The following is an 18754-nucleotide window of genomic DNA, read 5'->3' on the forward strand; positions in this document are numbered from 1 at the left end:
GACTTCTTTTTTTTTTTTTTTGTTTTTTTGTTTTTCGCGATATTTTAAAGTTGCATTAAGCCTTCTTTCACGGTTTTTTCTTCTTGCTCTGACTTTCACTGGGAAATTAGGCTAAAAAGAGCTTTATGGAAGTACTGAAGCATATAATCTATTGTAATTTCACGCCTTAATGCAGTTTTGTTTATCATATATTTTTTCTGTAGAAAGATTTGACTTTCTTTTTTTGTTTTAAATGATGTGCGACAAGCAATTATTTTTCTCAATTTATGTTGACTTTATCGGGTTTCAGGTTAATAGGATTTGTAAATTTCTTTTTTTTTGCTGTAGTTGTTGTTTTCTCGTGCCAGCAAAACTGGCAATTTGGTTTGCGCTGCTTGACTTTTCCATCTGTGCCGTAATATGTGCGAAGTCCGACTTCCATAGCACACACATGCCATGGGTAGGGTACATAGGGTAGGCAAACACACATTCACAGCAAAATAACAGATTCACACGAAGAACGGAAAAGGGCAGGAGAGAGAAAGTACATCCATGCCCGAACCGGGATTCGAACCTGGGAACTTACCATTGCAGTCAGACTTATCTGATCACTAGGCAATTGTTATAGAAATTATTATTTTATTTTGTTTTTTGTATCTTTCATTTAATGTTTCAAACACATATTCTTTCGGCATTGAAAATGATGTACGATGCGCTCTTGTAACAAGCATATGTATTGTATGTCCTTTTTGTGTTTTAATAAAGTTGATTTTATCACGTTATTGATTTATCGACTGTACAGAAATAAACGATCTATTTGCTAAAAGCATAACTAAAACATTTTTTTTTTTTGAAAATAATTTACAGTTATAAACAGAAACAGAAAAAATATTTTCTCTCTTCGTATTTATACAAAGATGCTCAAAAAATGCAACTTTGTAGTTTAGCATCTGGTAGTTCTCCAATCGTTCCTCGTTTAAAAATGTTTCTGAGATTTTCTCAGAACTATGTGAAACGAAAGAAAAAAAAAACACGTTACGAAACGAGAGACAATTTCCAAAAAAAAAAAAAGAGAGACCTAAAGAAAATAAGAGAATAGTGCTTCAGGATAGCAAGTAGCCGAAATACAGATTTGACAAAAGCAATAAAGGGGAAAAAAATGCTGCTTTTGTGATCATCATTTGCCTCACATTTTTCTGTTTTTTATTTGAATTTTACGTTATTATTTACGAATATAAGAGTTTTTTTTTAAATCTAATCGTACACCCATTTATTAAAATACATAACCATATAACATCAAATTGGTTGAAACAAAGCATGCATACGTGAATTTGTAATTAGTGTACGTAAAACACCCAAACAAGCAAAAAAAAAGGACATCAAGTGCAACATAATATGACACAAAAGCAGCACTCAACAGTTCTTCATTTTCTTCATTTTTCCTGTAAGCAATTAAAATATATTGTGAGAATTTTCTCTACTGCTGACGTTTGCCAAGGTAAACGACCAGAATCCAGGAAGATTTAGTTCCCACAGATGAAATTATTAACCGTTCAAACATACGTTTATAATGATGACAAGCAAAACCGCTAATAAAGTACAATCAATAATTTTTGCTCTGCATTTCTCCGCTTTGCTTTAGCAAACCTAAGGAGGCATTTATATCCTGAGAGGATTATGTCTTCCTGCAGCTGCTTTCGAAGACAGGTCCATGAGCTACCAATCGGGTTAAGATAAGCGCATTTCGCAGCTCTTTCTCGCAACTTAATGTCTTCACTTTCTATGGACTGCTCAGTACAATTTTCTAAATTTGAAACATCATTATCGTCCATAAAATACAGCAGATACTCACTTGGTCATAAAAAAACTTAATTCGAAGGCATAATATGGATATGTAGACGTGTTTCAAAAGTTCGTAAACCCTTGCAAAAAAAAAAAAAATAAATTTAACTTAATTAAAAAAAACAGCACATTTTTTTTTCTTCAAAAATCTTAAAAATGAAATTTTTAGCAAGAGTTTAACAGAAAGTTTAACAGAAAATCCGTTTCAGAATGAAATTTTTTCCTGAAGCAAATGGTAGTGGTGATGTAATTTGCGTCTGTAAATAGAAATCATGCTTTGTTATACATTGCTATTTTTGAATTTTTTTTTACCTTTTTTTTGACACTTCAAAACATTTTTTTTAACTAAAAAAAAAGCTTTCTTGCTTTGTGTATTTCAACTTCACACAACTGAAAAAACTTGATGGCAAAGAGAAAGAGTTTAAACTTTTCTGAAGTTATTTTTACGGCTTAATTTTCTGACAAAATTGTCTCCGCTAAGGAATTATAGTAAAATTGTTCTTTCAATGTTTTTTTAATCTTTACTAATAATAAAGCTTAAGTCTCTCTGGATGTCTGGAGGATGTCTGGATCTCTGTGACACGTATAGCGTCTAGACCGTTCTACCGATTTTCATGAAATTTGGCACAGAGTTTGTTACATGGGTGTGTACACCTCGAAGCTATTTTTCAAAAATTCGTTTTTGTTCTTTTTCTTCCAGTTTTAAGAACATTTTCCCGAGCACAATTATCATTAGATGGACGAGTAAATTACTAAGTTATAACGTGGAACCCTAACATGGGAAAGCCAATGGGCGAGAAATTCACCATGCATTTTTTGTAAATATACAGGCGAACCAAAACACCTTTTAATTTTCTACTATGGGCAAAGCCATGCAAATACCATTAGTAATCAAATATAAAACACATTGAAAAAAGGCTTCCAATTTTTCCAATATCTTTCAGAAAGTCAAAAAGCAAATTCGGTTAATTAGGTATTTTCTCCGTTGATTAAAAGTTCTTTTTTTGTTTCCGAGTTTTGGTCGAGCACATTATGGTTTCGTCAAGTATATCGAAAGTTTTGCGTGCTTTTATTTTTTGATACGTCATACAAATAGACTTTATGTTAATTAATATTTTCTAAAAAAATACGTTTTAGTGTCCCACAATGTAAGGAACATTTTATCAGAATTATTATTTTCTCTTTTATTACAAATAGTAAATGGATTGGTTTTAATTTTATAAGGTAACGGGACTTATGTTTTTGATGATTGATATTTTAAGTCCAAGAATTAGCATCTATTTTATATACAAATCAACTTCGAAGTTTCCTGAAAAATTAAGAGTTTTAAAATAATGTTCGGGGAACTCAGAAAACTGAAAAATGTGCTATAAACATCCGCAAACGTATCAACTATTTGAAGAAGAAGTGTTTTTTAAGAGAATTTTTTAAATATATTGTTAAGTTAGTATTGTATAAAGATTTATTTTATCAAAACAATTTTTAAAAAATGACTTGCAGTTTTACAACCTTAAAATGATTTTTATAAATAATTAAAATAATCATAAATGAGAATTTGTAGATTATAACATTTTTGCTACCGGTTTAAAGAAAAAGAAGTAAAACCCGGTAGCATTTATTAAAATTTGTGGAATGATTGTATACCGACAAACTGATAATACTTATGTGATGTTTTAAACATTTTGATTCCCGTATTTTTCATAGATTAGTTTCTTTTCTACAAGTCCTGAGCTGAGTAACAAAAACAGGTTTGAATATTTTCTAAGAACAGTTCCATCTGATCTAAACCAAGCTGACGCTATGGTGCAGATAATCCAGCAACTCAATTGGACTTACGTTTCTATACTTTATGAGGAATCAAACTACGGAATTCAGGTAAGCATTACATATTGATTTAGCTGGAATGTTTCATTCGAACTTAAAACTAGTTTACAACAAAATACAAGTTAACGGAGTTGCCTTTTAAATTTCTAGGTCTGAGACTTATGATAAAGTAGGAGAAAACTAGTAACTAAAGGAAAAGTTTTGTTGCTGTAAAATTGTTGTTTCATTTAGGTCTCCTTACTCATAGATTTAACCAAAGCTTCGTATGGGACAATTATATAGCTTCAGTTTATTTCGGAACGAAAAATCATAAGCTTAAATACTAAAACCAGATTAACTACTGTGAAATCCCGTTGCAACGGTTTAATCGAAAATTGTATTTGTTGTAACAAGAACTTCATTGTATTGGAATTCAAGTAATATTACGGCTAATAAATCAGGACTTTTTTCACCCCGCTCAAATGCCAACGCAACTCAACGCACATCATCCTATTCTATTACTATTAAAAAATTATATATTGTTAAGGGTAGGATTAAGATTATAAGAGCCATACATAACCTAGCTGCAATACACGAAATTACTACGAAAGTAACCCAACTGAACTTAGCCCAAATCATCCTTTTCAATTAGTCTTAAAAAATTTTGCATCATGAAGGGCTGAAGTTAGCTTATTAGAGTTACACAATCACATAGTTGCGTGTCCGAAAGTACTGCGAAAGTAACACAACTGAACTCAGCTCACATCATCCTTTTCAATTATTCTATAAAAATTAAGCATCGTGAAGGGCTGGAGTTAGCTTATTAGAGTTACACAATCACATAGTTGCATGCCCGAAAGTACTGCGAAAGTAATCCAACTCAACTCAGCACACATCATTCTTTTTTATTTCTCTTAAAAAACATACATCGTTAAAGGCAAGATTTAGCTTATAAGAGCCACACTGTAGCGTATCTGCATGCATGAGCGACGAAAAAAACAGCTATTAAAGCTTTCATGTGTCGGATACTATTGTCTCAAGGATTAGGGCATGCGCCTATATTTATGTTTGAGAGTTATTTTAAAGAAATCGTTTTTTGTACCCCAGACTAAATTTTAATGACTTGCTTTCAACTGTCGTATAGGGTGTGCATATTCTTATATCATATTAAACAGGACACTAATTTCTTCCTTGACAAGGAGGTATGATTTTACCTCAGAAAAATTCCTCATTTTCGCACCTATTCTATTATGGTTTTTAAGTTACCATAATTGCAATGTTTGTGTGAAAATGAAAATCGTACTTGGCTCAAGTTGATACGTCAAATAATTTAATTCTGAAACTTTCATTTGCGTTTTATTTTCCAGAAATGCTTCTTAATGGCCTTAAAAGATTAAAGAAAAGAAATTCCTTTTAAAAATAATTTAAAGAAAAAACTTCGGAAAGAATATCCAAACATTCGCTTATATTTGCTCTAAATCAGATTTAGATTTAGCATCTAACTCGGTTGAATATTTTAAACATTTCATGATACTCTTATTAAAAAAAAAAAAAATCAAAATTTCATTTCGTTGCTTATCAACAAAGCGGATTATTCGTTTGTGCATCATCTTGACTCACGTAGAGTCAAATTAATGCACTAATAAGTCTTCCAATACTTTTTTGACTGACTACGAAAATGGATGGTGTGAGTGTTTGTGTATGATTCTTATACAAATCCAGTTTACGTCAGATCTTTGCCACATTTGGGTTATGCAAGTGAAACAGCCTCCGCAGTTGCGATTTGCGGATTACGAGCGGACTGCGAGCGACCTGCGGTCACTATCCAATGCAAGTGTAACACCGCCGCAGTCCTACTCGGCAACTCTACAACCGATGAAAACGATTCTCAGCCAATGGGAGGTCTGTTCACGTGACGTCATACTCACGGATCACGTAATCTCCAACTGCCGCGAAATGCTGTTTACAATTTGTATGGTTGCCGCGCAGATGAGAGCAAAATGGGAAAAACGCATTTTCAGTTTAAAATTCTAAATCATTTTAATTTTTTCAAAAACTGACAACATGATCCACCGAATACTTGAAGGAATCAACTTTTTTTTGTCTATTGTTTTAGAGGAGCATATTTGAATACATGTTGAAACTAACGAGATAAAGAGATAAGTTCATTCGAGCAGTAATCCTAACTCGAAATGTAGGCACAGAAAATAAAATAAATTTATATTTTTACACTCGAAGGACACAGATCTAGGGTTGAATTCAAAGGTGATATACTAGTAAATGTTTTATTTAGCTTGTAACAATCACTGAAAGCTTTGTTATCGTTATATTCTATGCATGATTTGATTGTTTAGCCTGACATGTCAAAGCTATGTAATGTTTCAGTTCATATTTTTGTCAAACCTAAAATTTGCAACTTCAGATCTGCATTTAAGATTCTGTTGAAATAGTATTTTCAGTGTGTTGGTATAAATGAACATAATTCAGTTTCATTTGCTTCAAGCTAAATGGAAATTTCATATGTATTTCTTTTTGAATTCTATTTCTTGTACATATTGACAGAAAATTGTTTCTTCAAAAGTTTCATCTAAGACTACAATATACTTCCAAATTCTATACTTCAACTGAATAAGTTCTTTTTTTTAAGTAAAGCAGCTGCATTTATCCCATGTTGACAAGATATGATAGATCTAGCTGTGTTACAGAATACTCTTAATTTTCATTTTAATTTAAAATGATTATCTCTTCTTCGCTAAAGTTTCCATATAAACTAAACACAAAAAAAGATATCCTTTAAAAACCTTATGAAGGTACCGGTAGAAAAGAGATTTAAAAAAAAAACATAGATAAATATTACTTTGCACTAATTTTCCGTGCGAAGCTTTTTTTAGCTTATATGTACAAGATAGCAATATACAATGAATTCATAATTTGTACCACAATAAGTGTGCAACATATATTGCACAAGTAGAATGAAAGGCGTATTTTTTAAATTTGAATACCCTTATAGTAGTGCCACTTTCATTCTACCTGTGAGATTATAAGCATGAATGCTCGACTGCTTTTCTGTTGCACAACACCTATGTTGAAAATTTACGTGTTTTCTGGTGAATGGTGATACCACTACTTACTACAGCCTAGGTATCACTTTTGGTTGATCGGGCCCTGCCAGTTCAACTTTTTAGGGGTATCAGAGAGATTGAAAGTAGAGTTAAACTCGGTTAATACGAAATGTAAAAAATCTGCGAATTTGTTCGTATTAGCCATTATTCGCAACAGCTGTGAATGAGCGATACTGTGAAAAAACAAAGAACTGCTTGCATGTATTAAATAACATTACTACTGATACACACACTGAACTCTTACTATTAGTACGTTCAGAAAAAAATTCTTATTTCTTATAAATGAATGTTTTTGAAAAAGAAAAATGAAAATCGACAATTGCGGAATAAGTTTTTAATTCACAATGGAAGATGAACGCTTTTATCAGCGAGTAAATTAAAATGTGCACAGGTAAAAAAATGTACAGGCTTTTTTTCTATGTAAAATAATTATATTTTCTTCTCTTTACATATTTACGGTTTACAGTGGTTCTTAGTCCAATTTGGCACAGTAATCCTTTAATGTTCAGGAATTTGCATAAGGGGTTTTACTCCTATGTGTGTGGGGGGAGGGGGCAAGGTTTTATTTTAACCAAAACATCCGTGAAACGTAATGTTTACGCCTTTTTATAACAATGAATGGATTTTTGGACTTAAATGAGGTCTAAGTTTAAATTTTGAATCATAAAATTGCTTTTGTCCACAAGTAGAACGGAGAAATTTTACACAATTTTCTTTCCTTTTTTATGTATGACTATAAAACATGCATCATTTGGCGCAATTTTTATTTTTGATTGGTAAATTGTGCAACTCTGGGCACAGCAGCTATTACCTTTATGAAATTGTTTTCTTGAAAATAAACATTTATGTATCTTCGTTGCAGTTAAAGTATTGATATCATTTCTCGCTTATTCTTGTCTTTTTGTTTTTTTCATTCTTTTCATTTTTCAACTAAAGAAAACTCCTTCAGATTTTTTCCTATTAAAAATGTGCGTGTAGTTTCCGTTTATTGAAGAATCTGTTTAAATAAATTGGATCCATTAACAACAGATATCGTGAACACTTAAATGGAAATGCATAAATGTATTTATTATAACGTAATGCTGCTGTGGAAATTCGAAAGTTAAGAAATAAAGTAAGTAGTCGCATTTATCTGAAAGAAAATTTTGAAGTGTCTCATTTAGCAAATGTTTCCTTCTAAGCAGAAGTTGGAAATGCATTTGAAAACTTGCATTATTTAGTGTAAGCATTAAAGCAACATTAAAAAGTAGGAAAATGCCAGTTTTTAATGGAGCAATTTCTTTCTTATTTATTTTTGAAGTAACGCAATTTGTTCATGAGCCATTTAAGTAATTACTATACTGTCATTTTCCTTCTGACACAGTGATCAATTAGAATATTTGCTTTCGTAAAAGAACGAAAATAATAAAGTGCATTGATCTTAATAGAAAAAAAAAACATCAAAGGAAGTGGACTTATTCCACATACAGGGAATCCGAAATGTTATTCGAATAAAATAACGTTTTAGATATTTAACGTTAGACATAAATCAAGCTTATTATGCAGCTTATGAAAATGATGGCACATAAGCTTATTATGCAGCTTATGAAAATGATGGGACATAAGCTTATTATGCAGTTTATGAAAATAATGGCACATAAGGTCATTATGCAGCTTATGAAAATGATGGCAAATAAGCGTATTTATTAGAATTGCAAATATTTTTGCAGTTAACTTAAAAGAAACAAAATTTATAACCCGAACATAGTTGTGCAAATGATATTAATGATTTGAATCTGAAAATGTTTTCAGCTTCTATTGTAAATAAATATTAATATTCTTCAATCATTTAAAATACAGTCATACTTTCCATTTTGCTTTTTTTTCTCACACTAAAGTAAAAATATGATGATATTAAAAATATTGTTATAAAAATCATAAATATATAGCTTTATGAAATAGAATTGTACCTTTTGTTTTTGCTAATAGTGTTTTGTTTTATAATTGCGTGAAGTATGCAACCTAATATGGATTATTTAAAGCATAATTGTAGTTTTAACACGGAAATGGGTATTGGTTTAGTGTAGGGTAGACCTGGACAAGTTTACGAGGATTTTTTTCAATGAGGTTTCTAATTTTATGTTTGAACCAAGGAAATTTTAGACATTGTGGTTTTATAAAGCAGTTAATGAAGTCATAATTTGTATATTCAGTTGTTGCTCAGCTTGTGTTTTTAACCGTAAAAAAATGTTTTTTTAGTCCAAGTCGAGTGCGAAAACTTACCCCGAACAAGGGGCAAGTTTACGCATCGAGTGGGGCATGTTTACGCATAATAAAAAATATATTAAGGAGTAAGTGATACAGATATTTAACCAAATTTAAATGTTTTATTTCTCTTAAAACACTTTAAAAAAAACTAATCACAAATAATTAGTTAAAGAATATTTTATAGGCTAAATTAAAATCATAGGACTTATTGCTAATTAAAAACAGAAACTATTTAGTCATCTTCTTCATCACTGTTAAATTTTACTAACAAAAATAAAGTATTTCTTTTCACATACCTGTCATGGGACTGCGTTTTGACATCTAGGACATTGACCCCTGTCTTGTCCTTTTTTTTCGTCATGTGTATGCTTTCAAATAATAGATGCCTGCACAATTTTCTACATTGTAAACAGGATCGTTCAGTAATTTCCTTTTTACGAAGTGTACTAATTTTTTCCCTGTCGCAGGTTTTGATTTCATACTTTTTTCTATGATGTCTTCTATTTGATTCAATAGAAACTTGTAAATTTTAAAGTAATTTCTCCCCCCCCCCCTTTTTTTGTTCTACCCATTTTTTCTTTGTAGCTTTTAACTGGCTCTTGCCTGAGGGCTTCTTTAATCGGAGCATCAGTTAGGAAAATGAAAAGAAGATGCTCACACAATCTTTTCCAGGTTCCTAAGCTTTCGTCCTACTTTTTCAAATAGTCTCAATTGGGGTATTCCATATGTGATGATGTTGACGGATTAGTGGGAGAAGTTCTTGGATTATCGATAAGCCTTTTCATTACTTTGACACCTAACGTGTTTCTGTTAGTGTTTTGAACGTAATGTCTTACCATTTTTAAAGTAAAGAAAATGTATTACAAGCCGAATAGTGTATGAAGTTAAAGCTAAATAGGCATGAAGACAACATTATGTGGTTGTAAACTACAAAATACGAATCTAACTTAATTAAAAATGAATGATAACTTTCAAAACTAAATAACATGAAAACACTAAAGGTTTTGAGACAGTACAGAGCGAAAAAAGCTTCCGGGGCACATTTAAAATTAAGACACATTAGTAAGACACTGAAAGACCGTGCGTAAATGTTCCCGATGAATATGCGTAAATGTGCCCCGTCGGCAAGTTTAGATTTATTTTTAACGTGCTACAAAATTTAATAACTTTTCAGTCCATATAAATACAATTCTCAAAAAAAAAAAAAAAAAAAAAAAATACATATTTATTTGTTTTTAACAGCGCATTATTTATTCACATTAAGCTTCAAAACGTTCAACACAAATTTCACTCGGCTCGGTAGAAAACATATTTTTCTATCCGCATGTTAAACCGAAGCTTGACTAATGCTCAAAACTTGAGAGAATATTTGCTAGGGAGTAGCATCAGTCTGGTATGACTGTTAGCTCCCCATTTATAACTCGTTTTGAAAAAAGGGCACTGCTTAAACGTACCCCATGCGTAAACGTACCCCAGTCTACCCTAAACTTTGTATGAACGTAAAGCTTATGTTTAGAAACATAAGTTTAATAAAGTAAAATGTTTATTGAAACAGCTAACGTGTCCTTTAGATTTAATTTTTTATAAGTACTAAGTAAAATTGATTAAAATCATTTTTGAAATAGCTAAGAATATCTTTAAGTGTAGGTTGAAAATACGTTAGTTGACGCCGAGATCATTGCAAAGTTATTTATTCTTTATTAAGGCATATTCTTTAATAATTGTGTTTGAAAAATAAGAATTTCATCTTGCCGTATTTGGTGGGGATTGGAAATGTTTTGGCATTTCAAACAGGCGAATACTTACTATTGCAAGTCTAGAATTTATTTAATGCTTAACAAAAGGTTTTACATACTGAAAAAAAGGTCTGAGGAACTTAATTTTATTCAACACTTTTTAGCAAGCCATTTATTATTGAAATAATATAAACAGTCTTTGAAAATATGAGAAGACAAAAAAATCTGACGCAAACGGTACCTAGTTTGAAAATAAACCGAATGCGGTTTTTTTTTTCAACATGTGTTAATTATTAACTTTAGTGATTTCTTGTAAAAAGTAATATTCTAAAGAGAACCCGATGCGTTTTTTTTAAACCGAAAATCAATTGTAGATACATGACTAATATGGCTCTCTATGAAAACTATGACTTAAATTTATATGAAAATTGATACCTTTAACAAAATAACACATGACAAAACTCTGAGTAGTCCCCAGATTCAGACTTGATAAACCAATCAAAAGCAGTTACACGACAACAGAAAATCTGTGTTGGGACGAAAAAGACAGGGATTGCCATTCAGTAAACCGTGCAACAGGTTGGGATAATTTCAACAATATATCTTCAAGTCCTAATTAACCCTCGATAGTAAATTTACGATAATTATTGAAAGTAAATTCCAGATGTTGATGACAAGATACGTCCTTGAGACACTTCACATTGTAAGAAGATTCAGGTGTAACCACTGTGATATGGGCTGCAAATTAATTGTCCTTAGATACACATGCTTATGTGTTCTTGGGTACAAAGTTAGGTAATTTTGATATTGCAAGCATATCACATCGACAAGACCACAGCCTCGCGACATTAAAAATTGAAATCAGCAGCTTGAAAACAAAAGGAAACATACCTATAACTGCAATGAATAACACCTACCACAGTATGCGGAAGAAGAATGTTACCTTTTTTTTACCTATACCTTAGTCAAATCTTAAAACTGCGACAAAATTCTACCTGTCAGCTTGACGACTTTGAAACCTCTTGAGATACTACAGAGGGGCGAAACGCGTCTGTTGAGACTCCACCCAATATCTCCCAACAATACATAGATTGTCTCGACCAATGATTGTAGGTACAATCGTCCGTGGAAGCAGCAGCTTACACTATTGTTTTAACACGCATAATATTTAGATAACGTAGATATGTCACCGTATCATGGTGAAAGTAACCTTAATGAATAAAAGTTAACTTAATTTTTTTCTATATGTGAGTTGCAGCTGTTTTATGTAAAACAATAACTGAACTATTAGTGATACAGACTTAGGGTCAATGAGCTTACAAGATGTTTGAAACCATTGCCCTCCTCTCTCCAAAAAATTGTTATACACCTCCCAGCATTTCGACATCTTATCTTTCTGAAAGAGTAAGTTAGAAATAAGAGAAATCGGAACTCATAAAGCGAGAGGAAAGAGGCATATATGGATTAAAATAAGAAAGAACACTGAGAGAAAAACAACAGCTGCAACAGCTGCTTTCATTTAAATTTTCGACAAAATCATTAATACAAACAAAGAACGGCTGTAGAAAATTAATTAAATCATTTATGCAATAAAAATGTGTTGATGCCTCTTTCGTTTTAAATTCTACTGATTATTTGTAGAAAACAGTTCTTCATAAGCCTATTTACGTTTGCGTATGCATTCCTCCCCCCCCCCCCTTTGTCAAGCTATAATTTCGGAATAAAGAAATTTAAAAAAAAAAAAAGAAAAACAATAATGGTAAAAGTTTAAGTGTTGCAAACTTATGCATAATACGAAAATGTTTGTCTTATGATTAAGAATTCATTAATTATATTCTGAATTATAATAATACTTATTGTTATAACTAGGTTTAGGCACTTATCGTAAATGATAAAACAATTTAAGAAAAATGGCATGTTTTAACAATGCTAATTACGAAGCAAAATGCGTTTATCTCATAGAAATTTAATAAAAGCATATTTTGGTACAAAATTTTTCATTCTCCCGTTCATGTTATATTCTTTTTAATACTCTGAAGTGGATGAAAATTGGTTTTTATTTAGTTTGCTACTACATAAACTAGTCAATAAAGAAGTACAATACTTTGATGGCATATCAAGTTATTAATTTAAATATCTTTTACAATTTACATTTCTAAATATATAAACATGTTATAGATACTGATCGCATGACCTTAGGATCACTCAATGACTAATTTGCTGCTGTTTAAATGTAAAACTCTGCAAGGGAATTGTTTATTGAATTAATTATTAAATTTTCATTTTATATACATTTTATCATTAATATGATTATTTTTTAATTTTTAGCACCTGGTTAAAGATTTTGTAATTTTTCAGGCGTTCACAGTTTTAGAAGAGCTGTTATCTCAGAAAGAGATTTGCATTGCAGTCAAAGAGAGACTGACAAAGGATTCTGGAGTTGCTGGTGATGGGAATTACGATAATATTGTTAAAAGATTATTGGCAAAACCTAGTGCAAGAGGTTAGTTGCTTTTTTCTCCTTTTTGCTATGAACAAAACTTTGACCTCTACGGTTTCTATTCGACTATTACAATGAATTTAAATTTTTCATATTCTAGCTTATTAGAATTAACACGATCAATAAATTTATGCAATTTACTTAAAACGTTTCTTCTATAATAACATGTTCATTATCATGTGCGTTGATAGCAGACAAAATGTAGGGTAAAGGCGCCATATTTCGTCCTTCTTAAGATTTTTTAGCATATGTTGCGATAAATTAATAAAAAACATTTATACACTATCACCAACTGAGCCTACGACTGGTATTTGACTTAATATACATGAAACACAGTTGTCAGTTCAGTTTTTAAAAAAATGCACCAAAATTGATATATGTTGTCCTATTACCGTCCCCCTCCCAATACATATTCTAAAAGAGGTAATAATGGGTACAAAAAACCTGGTCATACATAATAATAAATACTTACTCTAAGAATTATACAACAGAAAACACCAGGAGTTTTGCATAAAATAATAAGATTTCTTTTTTCCGTTATTACGATATTTTTACCAGGAAAAGGGAATTAAAAGTAATCTCAATCGCCTGACGCACTACAGCCCGTGAAGCCAAATAACCAATCAACTAATCATGTATTTAAAATGTTCCATGCATTGAGCCAATGACAGCTGTTTCGAAAATTACTGGATAGTTTTAATAATACAAAAAAAAAAAATATGAATCCATGATAGTTTTGACTTTACTGAAAAATCCCATACTCTAAAAAATGAAGTCTACTATGCAGAATAGGTACAAGATCAATTTGATATAAAATGTTTACTCCAAGCTAGCTGGTCATATGAAAATGCATCCCAATTGAGAATCCGATAAATGTTTGAATTTTAATAAGGCATTTAAAATATTAATTATTTTTAAATATAAGGAAACTTAATTACGTTTTTGAATAACATTATTTGCTAGTAAAATATGGTGATTTTGAAGGAACAATAGCCTATAGTCCATAGGTAAGTAGGATAAAAAAATGATCAATTCATTTAACAATTAATTCATTTTTAAAAACTTTATTACCTCCAAAAAAGCCTTATTCGTATTTAACCCGATGATTTACTGAAATAAGCAAAGTGCACATAGAGTACAAGCAACTGCAAGAAGCAAATTGAATAATTTGTTTGCGTTCACTGGGTTGCTTGAAGATTGCATCAGTGCCAAGCTTAACGGAGAAAACATTGCTCGAAGCACGATAAGTAACGAATCTACCCTTTTGCCTCTTTTCCCCAAAGACAAGTCTATATAATTACGTCGAAGAAAAAACTGAACCAAATATTTGTTAACATAAAATATCTGAGCAATGAGATTATGCAGCAAGGGAAAATTAAAACAAAAAGTTCAAAGAATAAATTAAATGGTAAGATATTTTTAACTTTATTTTTTCGTCATGACTAAAAAAACAGAAGATAGGTACTTCATATTAATGTATTTAAAATTTTTAAAATAGAGTAAAGCAATGAAATGAAGAAATGTGGCAGCAATTGAATACATTTTTTTTTCTTTGTTTGAAAGAAATAAAAATAATTGGGACTCGATGGAATTACATTTAAAAAACAATTGCTAGTTCAAAAAGTAAAGTACAATGGTATATTTTTTTTCATGGGTGAAAATTATTGCAACATTTTAATTTGGTTTTCAAGTTAAGTCCAGTTATATTAGACATTAATATCGCAAATTGCAAAGTAGTTCTGATTTTTTAATATGTTGTTTGGGTCAGTTAGGGTAGTGTACATCTAAGTTTGCAGTTTTCAAAATCCTGAGCTCGCTACGTAATTCACTAAAAACTGGGAATTTTTCAGATTTTGTTTTTTTAGTTTTCCCTATATAAATCCTAAACTATCCAACTTTTGATGGCAAATGTGAATACCCATTTTAAATCACACTAAATGTTGAACCATTTAAGCTCAAGTGGCGCTCTGTACGACCAAAAGTTTAGGAGATATCGTACTTTAAAAATTGGCCATTTTTGGCAAAAAAAAGAAAAATTGTGCTTCGATCACATTTCAAGTCAAATATCGACATAAACTCCTACTCACAAGAAAAAAACTGGATATACTGTTAAAGTAATTTTACATGACTTTTTTTAAGCCAAAAATAAAGTTTGTTGATTCAATAGTTTTTTTTTTACAATCACAAAACAAAAAAATAATTGGAAAATTTGATTTTTGAAGAAATGAGACAATAACAATTTTCAAGACAATAAAGGGGATCCTATTCTGAAAAAAAGGGGCAAATAATGATATAATAAGACTTTAATGTGTGTTCATATAAGTTATGTGTGATAGTAAAACACAACGATTATGGAAGAAAAAATATAACGATAGTTGACAGCCCTACACAGGTAACGCAAACATTCTTTTCCTTAAGTATCTATTCTATATACCTTTCACATTGAGGAATTTTCGTCCGTATTTCTTTTTTCGACGTGAAAGTTACCTTGCGAGTTTGATTTTGAATAGATAATATTTTTGAACAAAATATTTTAAAAACTTGCTATTAATATAAGAGAGAACTGGACAAAAGAAAGAAACCAGAATGATTATAAAAGGATGAAACTGTATTTACATGTTTTATCATTATAACATGTCTTGGTTTTATTATATAGTTATGCTTTGGTTCACGTTTAATGTCTTGGTTTTTACGATGTCCTTGATGGGTACGATAGTACTCCCGCTCTGAAAAAGAAGGTAGTGGTAGATCAATTTTTCCCATTTTTGTCGATTAGAATTGCAAAGTTTTTGTGGGGAGTCTTTTCAAATGTCAAATTGCACGAAGCTGAGCAGCTAAGATCAGCTCTGCGAAAGAAAACCTGCTCCGATACATCTCTTTTTGCACTAACATGAGAGAAGCCTGAAAATGACGGGTAAGGCTGGTTCGTTTAGTGTTGTAATTGGTGTCAAAAGAATATCAAAATTTATGTTGGACTTCTACCAACTCCACTCCCAGACTTTCTTCTTCTCTGCCAACAATTTGTTTACTTGTCGGTACCTGCGATACGAGTGGAATAAAGCTACTCTTTTGGTTGAAGACAAACAAAGACGGGTCACTGTTGCATTACATGCTACTTTGGCGAACAGGTGGAATTGAATACTGTCGCAGGGTATCGGTGGATGCCTCATTTCCGTACAGAGCAATTAGCTTCATCTCTACATATTCGGCTGGAGCTTCGAGACTCACTTCAAGAAGGAAAACTATGTTGACCTGGGCAACCCAACACCGGTTCGTTTGAAAAACACCTCACAGTTTTGTTTTTTTCAGCCGCAGATGGGAAGATGTGATATCACGTTCTCCAACTGTGTGAAGAAAGAATACGAGTCTAAGAGTTAATCCATTTTTCCTCGGTTGAAAAAAAAACTATAAAGCTGAATACAAATTAAATGTACTTCGTCACTTTTTTAGAGGGAGATATTTTGAATGTTTGAGACAAAAACAGCAAAAAAAAAAAAAAAATATTGATCCACATTTTCTGAATCAATGATCACGATCTGTTGAGATGTACTTTTTCCGAAGGCGGTTCGGATAATGTTTCAATCTCTTTCTCCCTCTTTTTCTTTTTCAATGCCTTCAAGTCTAAACTGAAGCAGCAACTCATTATTAAGGTGTCGTTTATTACACGATTTGGAAAACAGCTTCTTTTGGGGCAATCTGATGTTGAGAAGTCAAATATAATAATATTGCTCTAGCTCGCAGTCGTTCTGGTGTATCCAAAGACAGTACAAATGTCGCAGATCCATTCCAGTTCTCTAAAAAAGTTTAACATGAACACAATTCAGTAAACTCTCCGAAAAAGCGCTGATTGCTTAATATGTTACAGCTATGGATTACTTCTTTCAAGTTCTCCATTAGTTTCATTAGAATTTGTTCATTACACAAGTATTCTCACAAATTAGGCAAAAATTTATTGATTCGCAAAAATTGTGAAGTTTCTTTCAGTGTACATAAAAAATCCTTTGAACACATTTCAGTTTTCAAATGTTATAAGTATAGTCAAGCATTTCTTGCGTGGAAATCAAGACCTGCTAGTGAAAAAACGGAAGCATTGTGTTTCCATTCTTTCTACTTGAATGATTTTTCAATAAGTATAGTCATTGGATAATATTGCAGTCAAAGTGTACAGAGAAGGCCTTTTCATTTTAGATTCCTCGCTGTAGCTTTACGTTTGATGTGATGCACCTGGATATTTTCATTTTCTTTTGCAAAAAGAATGAGTGAATTCTCATTTTCAATTCTCCTTTGTTTCTCTGCTCGCCTGTCTTCGGATAACTGAATCTCATTATAAAATCGTCTGTGATATCAAAAATATTATCTATTCAAAATAAAACTTGGGTGGTTAATTTCTAGTAGAAAAACGGAATGCGGCCAAAAATTCATCATTCTGAAAAGTAGAGATACGTAGGCGAAGAAATGTTTGCGTTACCTTCAATAAGGCTGTCAACTATTAGCCTATTATTTTCTTCTTCATAACTGGCGTGTTTCTCCAACAGAAATAACTTATATAAGCACACTCTAGAGTCTTATTATATCATTCTTTGCGCCCTTTTTTATAAAAGGATCTTCCATATTGTCTTGAGAAGTATTTGTCTTATTTCTTCAAAAATCGAATTTTCCGATTATTTGTTTGTTTGGCGATGCTAAAGGAACTATTGAATCTACAGACTTCTTTTTTGGCATAAAGAAAAGTCAATCAAATGTACTGTAACAGTATATTCAGTTTTTCTTATTTTGAGTAGGAATTTATGTCTATATTTGGCCTGAAATGTGGTTGAAGTATAATTTTTCTATTTTTCGCCAAAAATGGCCCATTTTTTGAAGAACGATATCTCCTAAACTATTGGTCGGAAAGCACCATTTGAGCTTAAATTGTTCAAATTTAGTGTGTTTAAAGCGTTAACTCACATTTGGCATCAAAAGTTGTATAGTTTAGGAGATAGAAAAAGAAAACTAAAAAAAAGTCCGAAAATTTAAGCAGCGAGCGATTTTTTGAAAACTGCAAACTTAGATTTACAATACCCTAACTGACCCAAACAACATATTAAAAAATCAGAACTACTTCGTGCTTTGCGATTTTAGCCCCCCCCCCTTTTTTTTTGTTTCGTATGACTGGACTACACATATAATGCAATATCTCTAAATGTTTCTCAGTTTCTATATTGTTACATTTTTTAAAATGAGGATAAATAGCTTAATAGCCTGTATGAACAAGACGCAATGCGTGTAAATATGGATGGATGGGTAATTTTAAATAAACTTCTACTTTAGGTCTAACGTTCGTCGAATTTTGCATGACTGTTCTAGATTGTATTTCTTTTGTAATAATAAAGCTCCAAGTTTCTCTGGATATCTGGATCTCTGTGACGTGCATTTACTATTTTTATTTCGTGCTTTGGTTATCATTGGTGACTTGTCTCAGAATTTTTGGATCCTACCTCATATGATTACTTTCATACATAAGTATACGTACACTAAATTCAAAA

At 31.5% G+C, this 18754-nt stretch overlaps 1 protein-coding gene across 1 annotated transcript in view; it reads left to right on the forward strand.

The window, feature by feature from the left end:
* The window catches only part of LOC129217200 (metabotropic glutamate receptor 6-like), an 81123-nt gene that overhangs the window by 40637 nt on the left and 21732 nt on the right, over positions 1 to 18754 (forward strand). Inside the window, exons 4-5 of the mRNA XM_054851470.1 lie at positions 3526 to 3696; positions 13088 to 13232. Coding sequence (XP_054707445.1) covers positions 3526 to 3696; positions 13088 to 13232 — 316 coding nt within the window. The remainder of the gene's footprint in view (positions 1 to 3525; positions 3697 to 13087; positions 13233 to 18754) is intronic.

This window comes from Uloborus diversus, chromosome 1, assembly GCF_026930045.1.
Source record: "Uloborus diversus isolate 005 chromosome 1, Udiv.v.3.1, whole genome shotgun sequence".
Classification (NCBI taxonomy): domain Eukaryota; kingdom Metazoa; phylum Arthropoda; class Arachnida; order Araneae; family Uloboridae; genus Uloborus; species Uloborus diversus.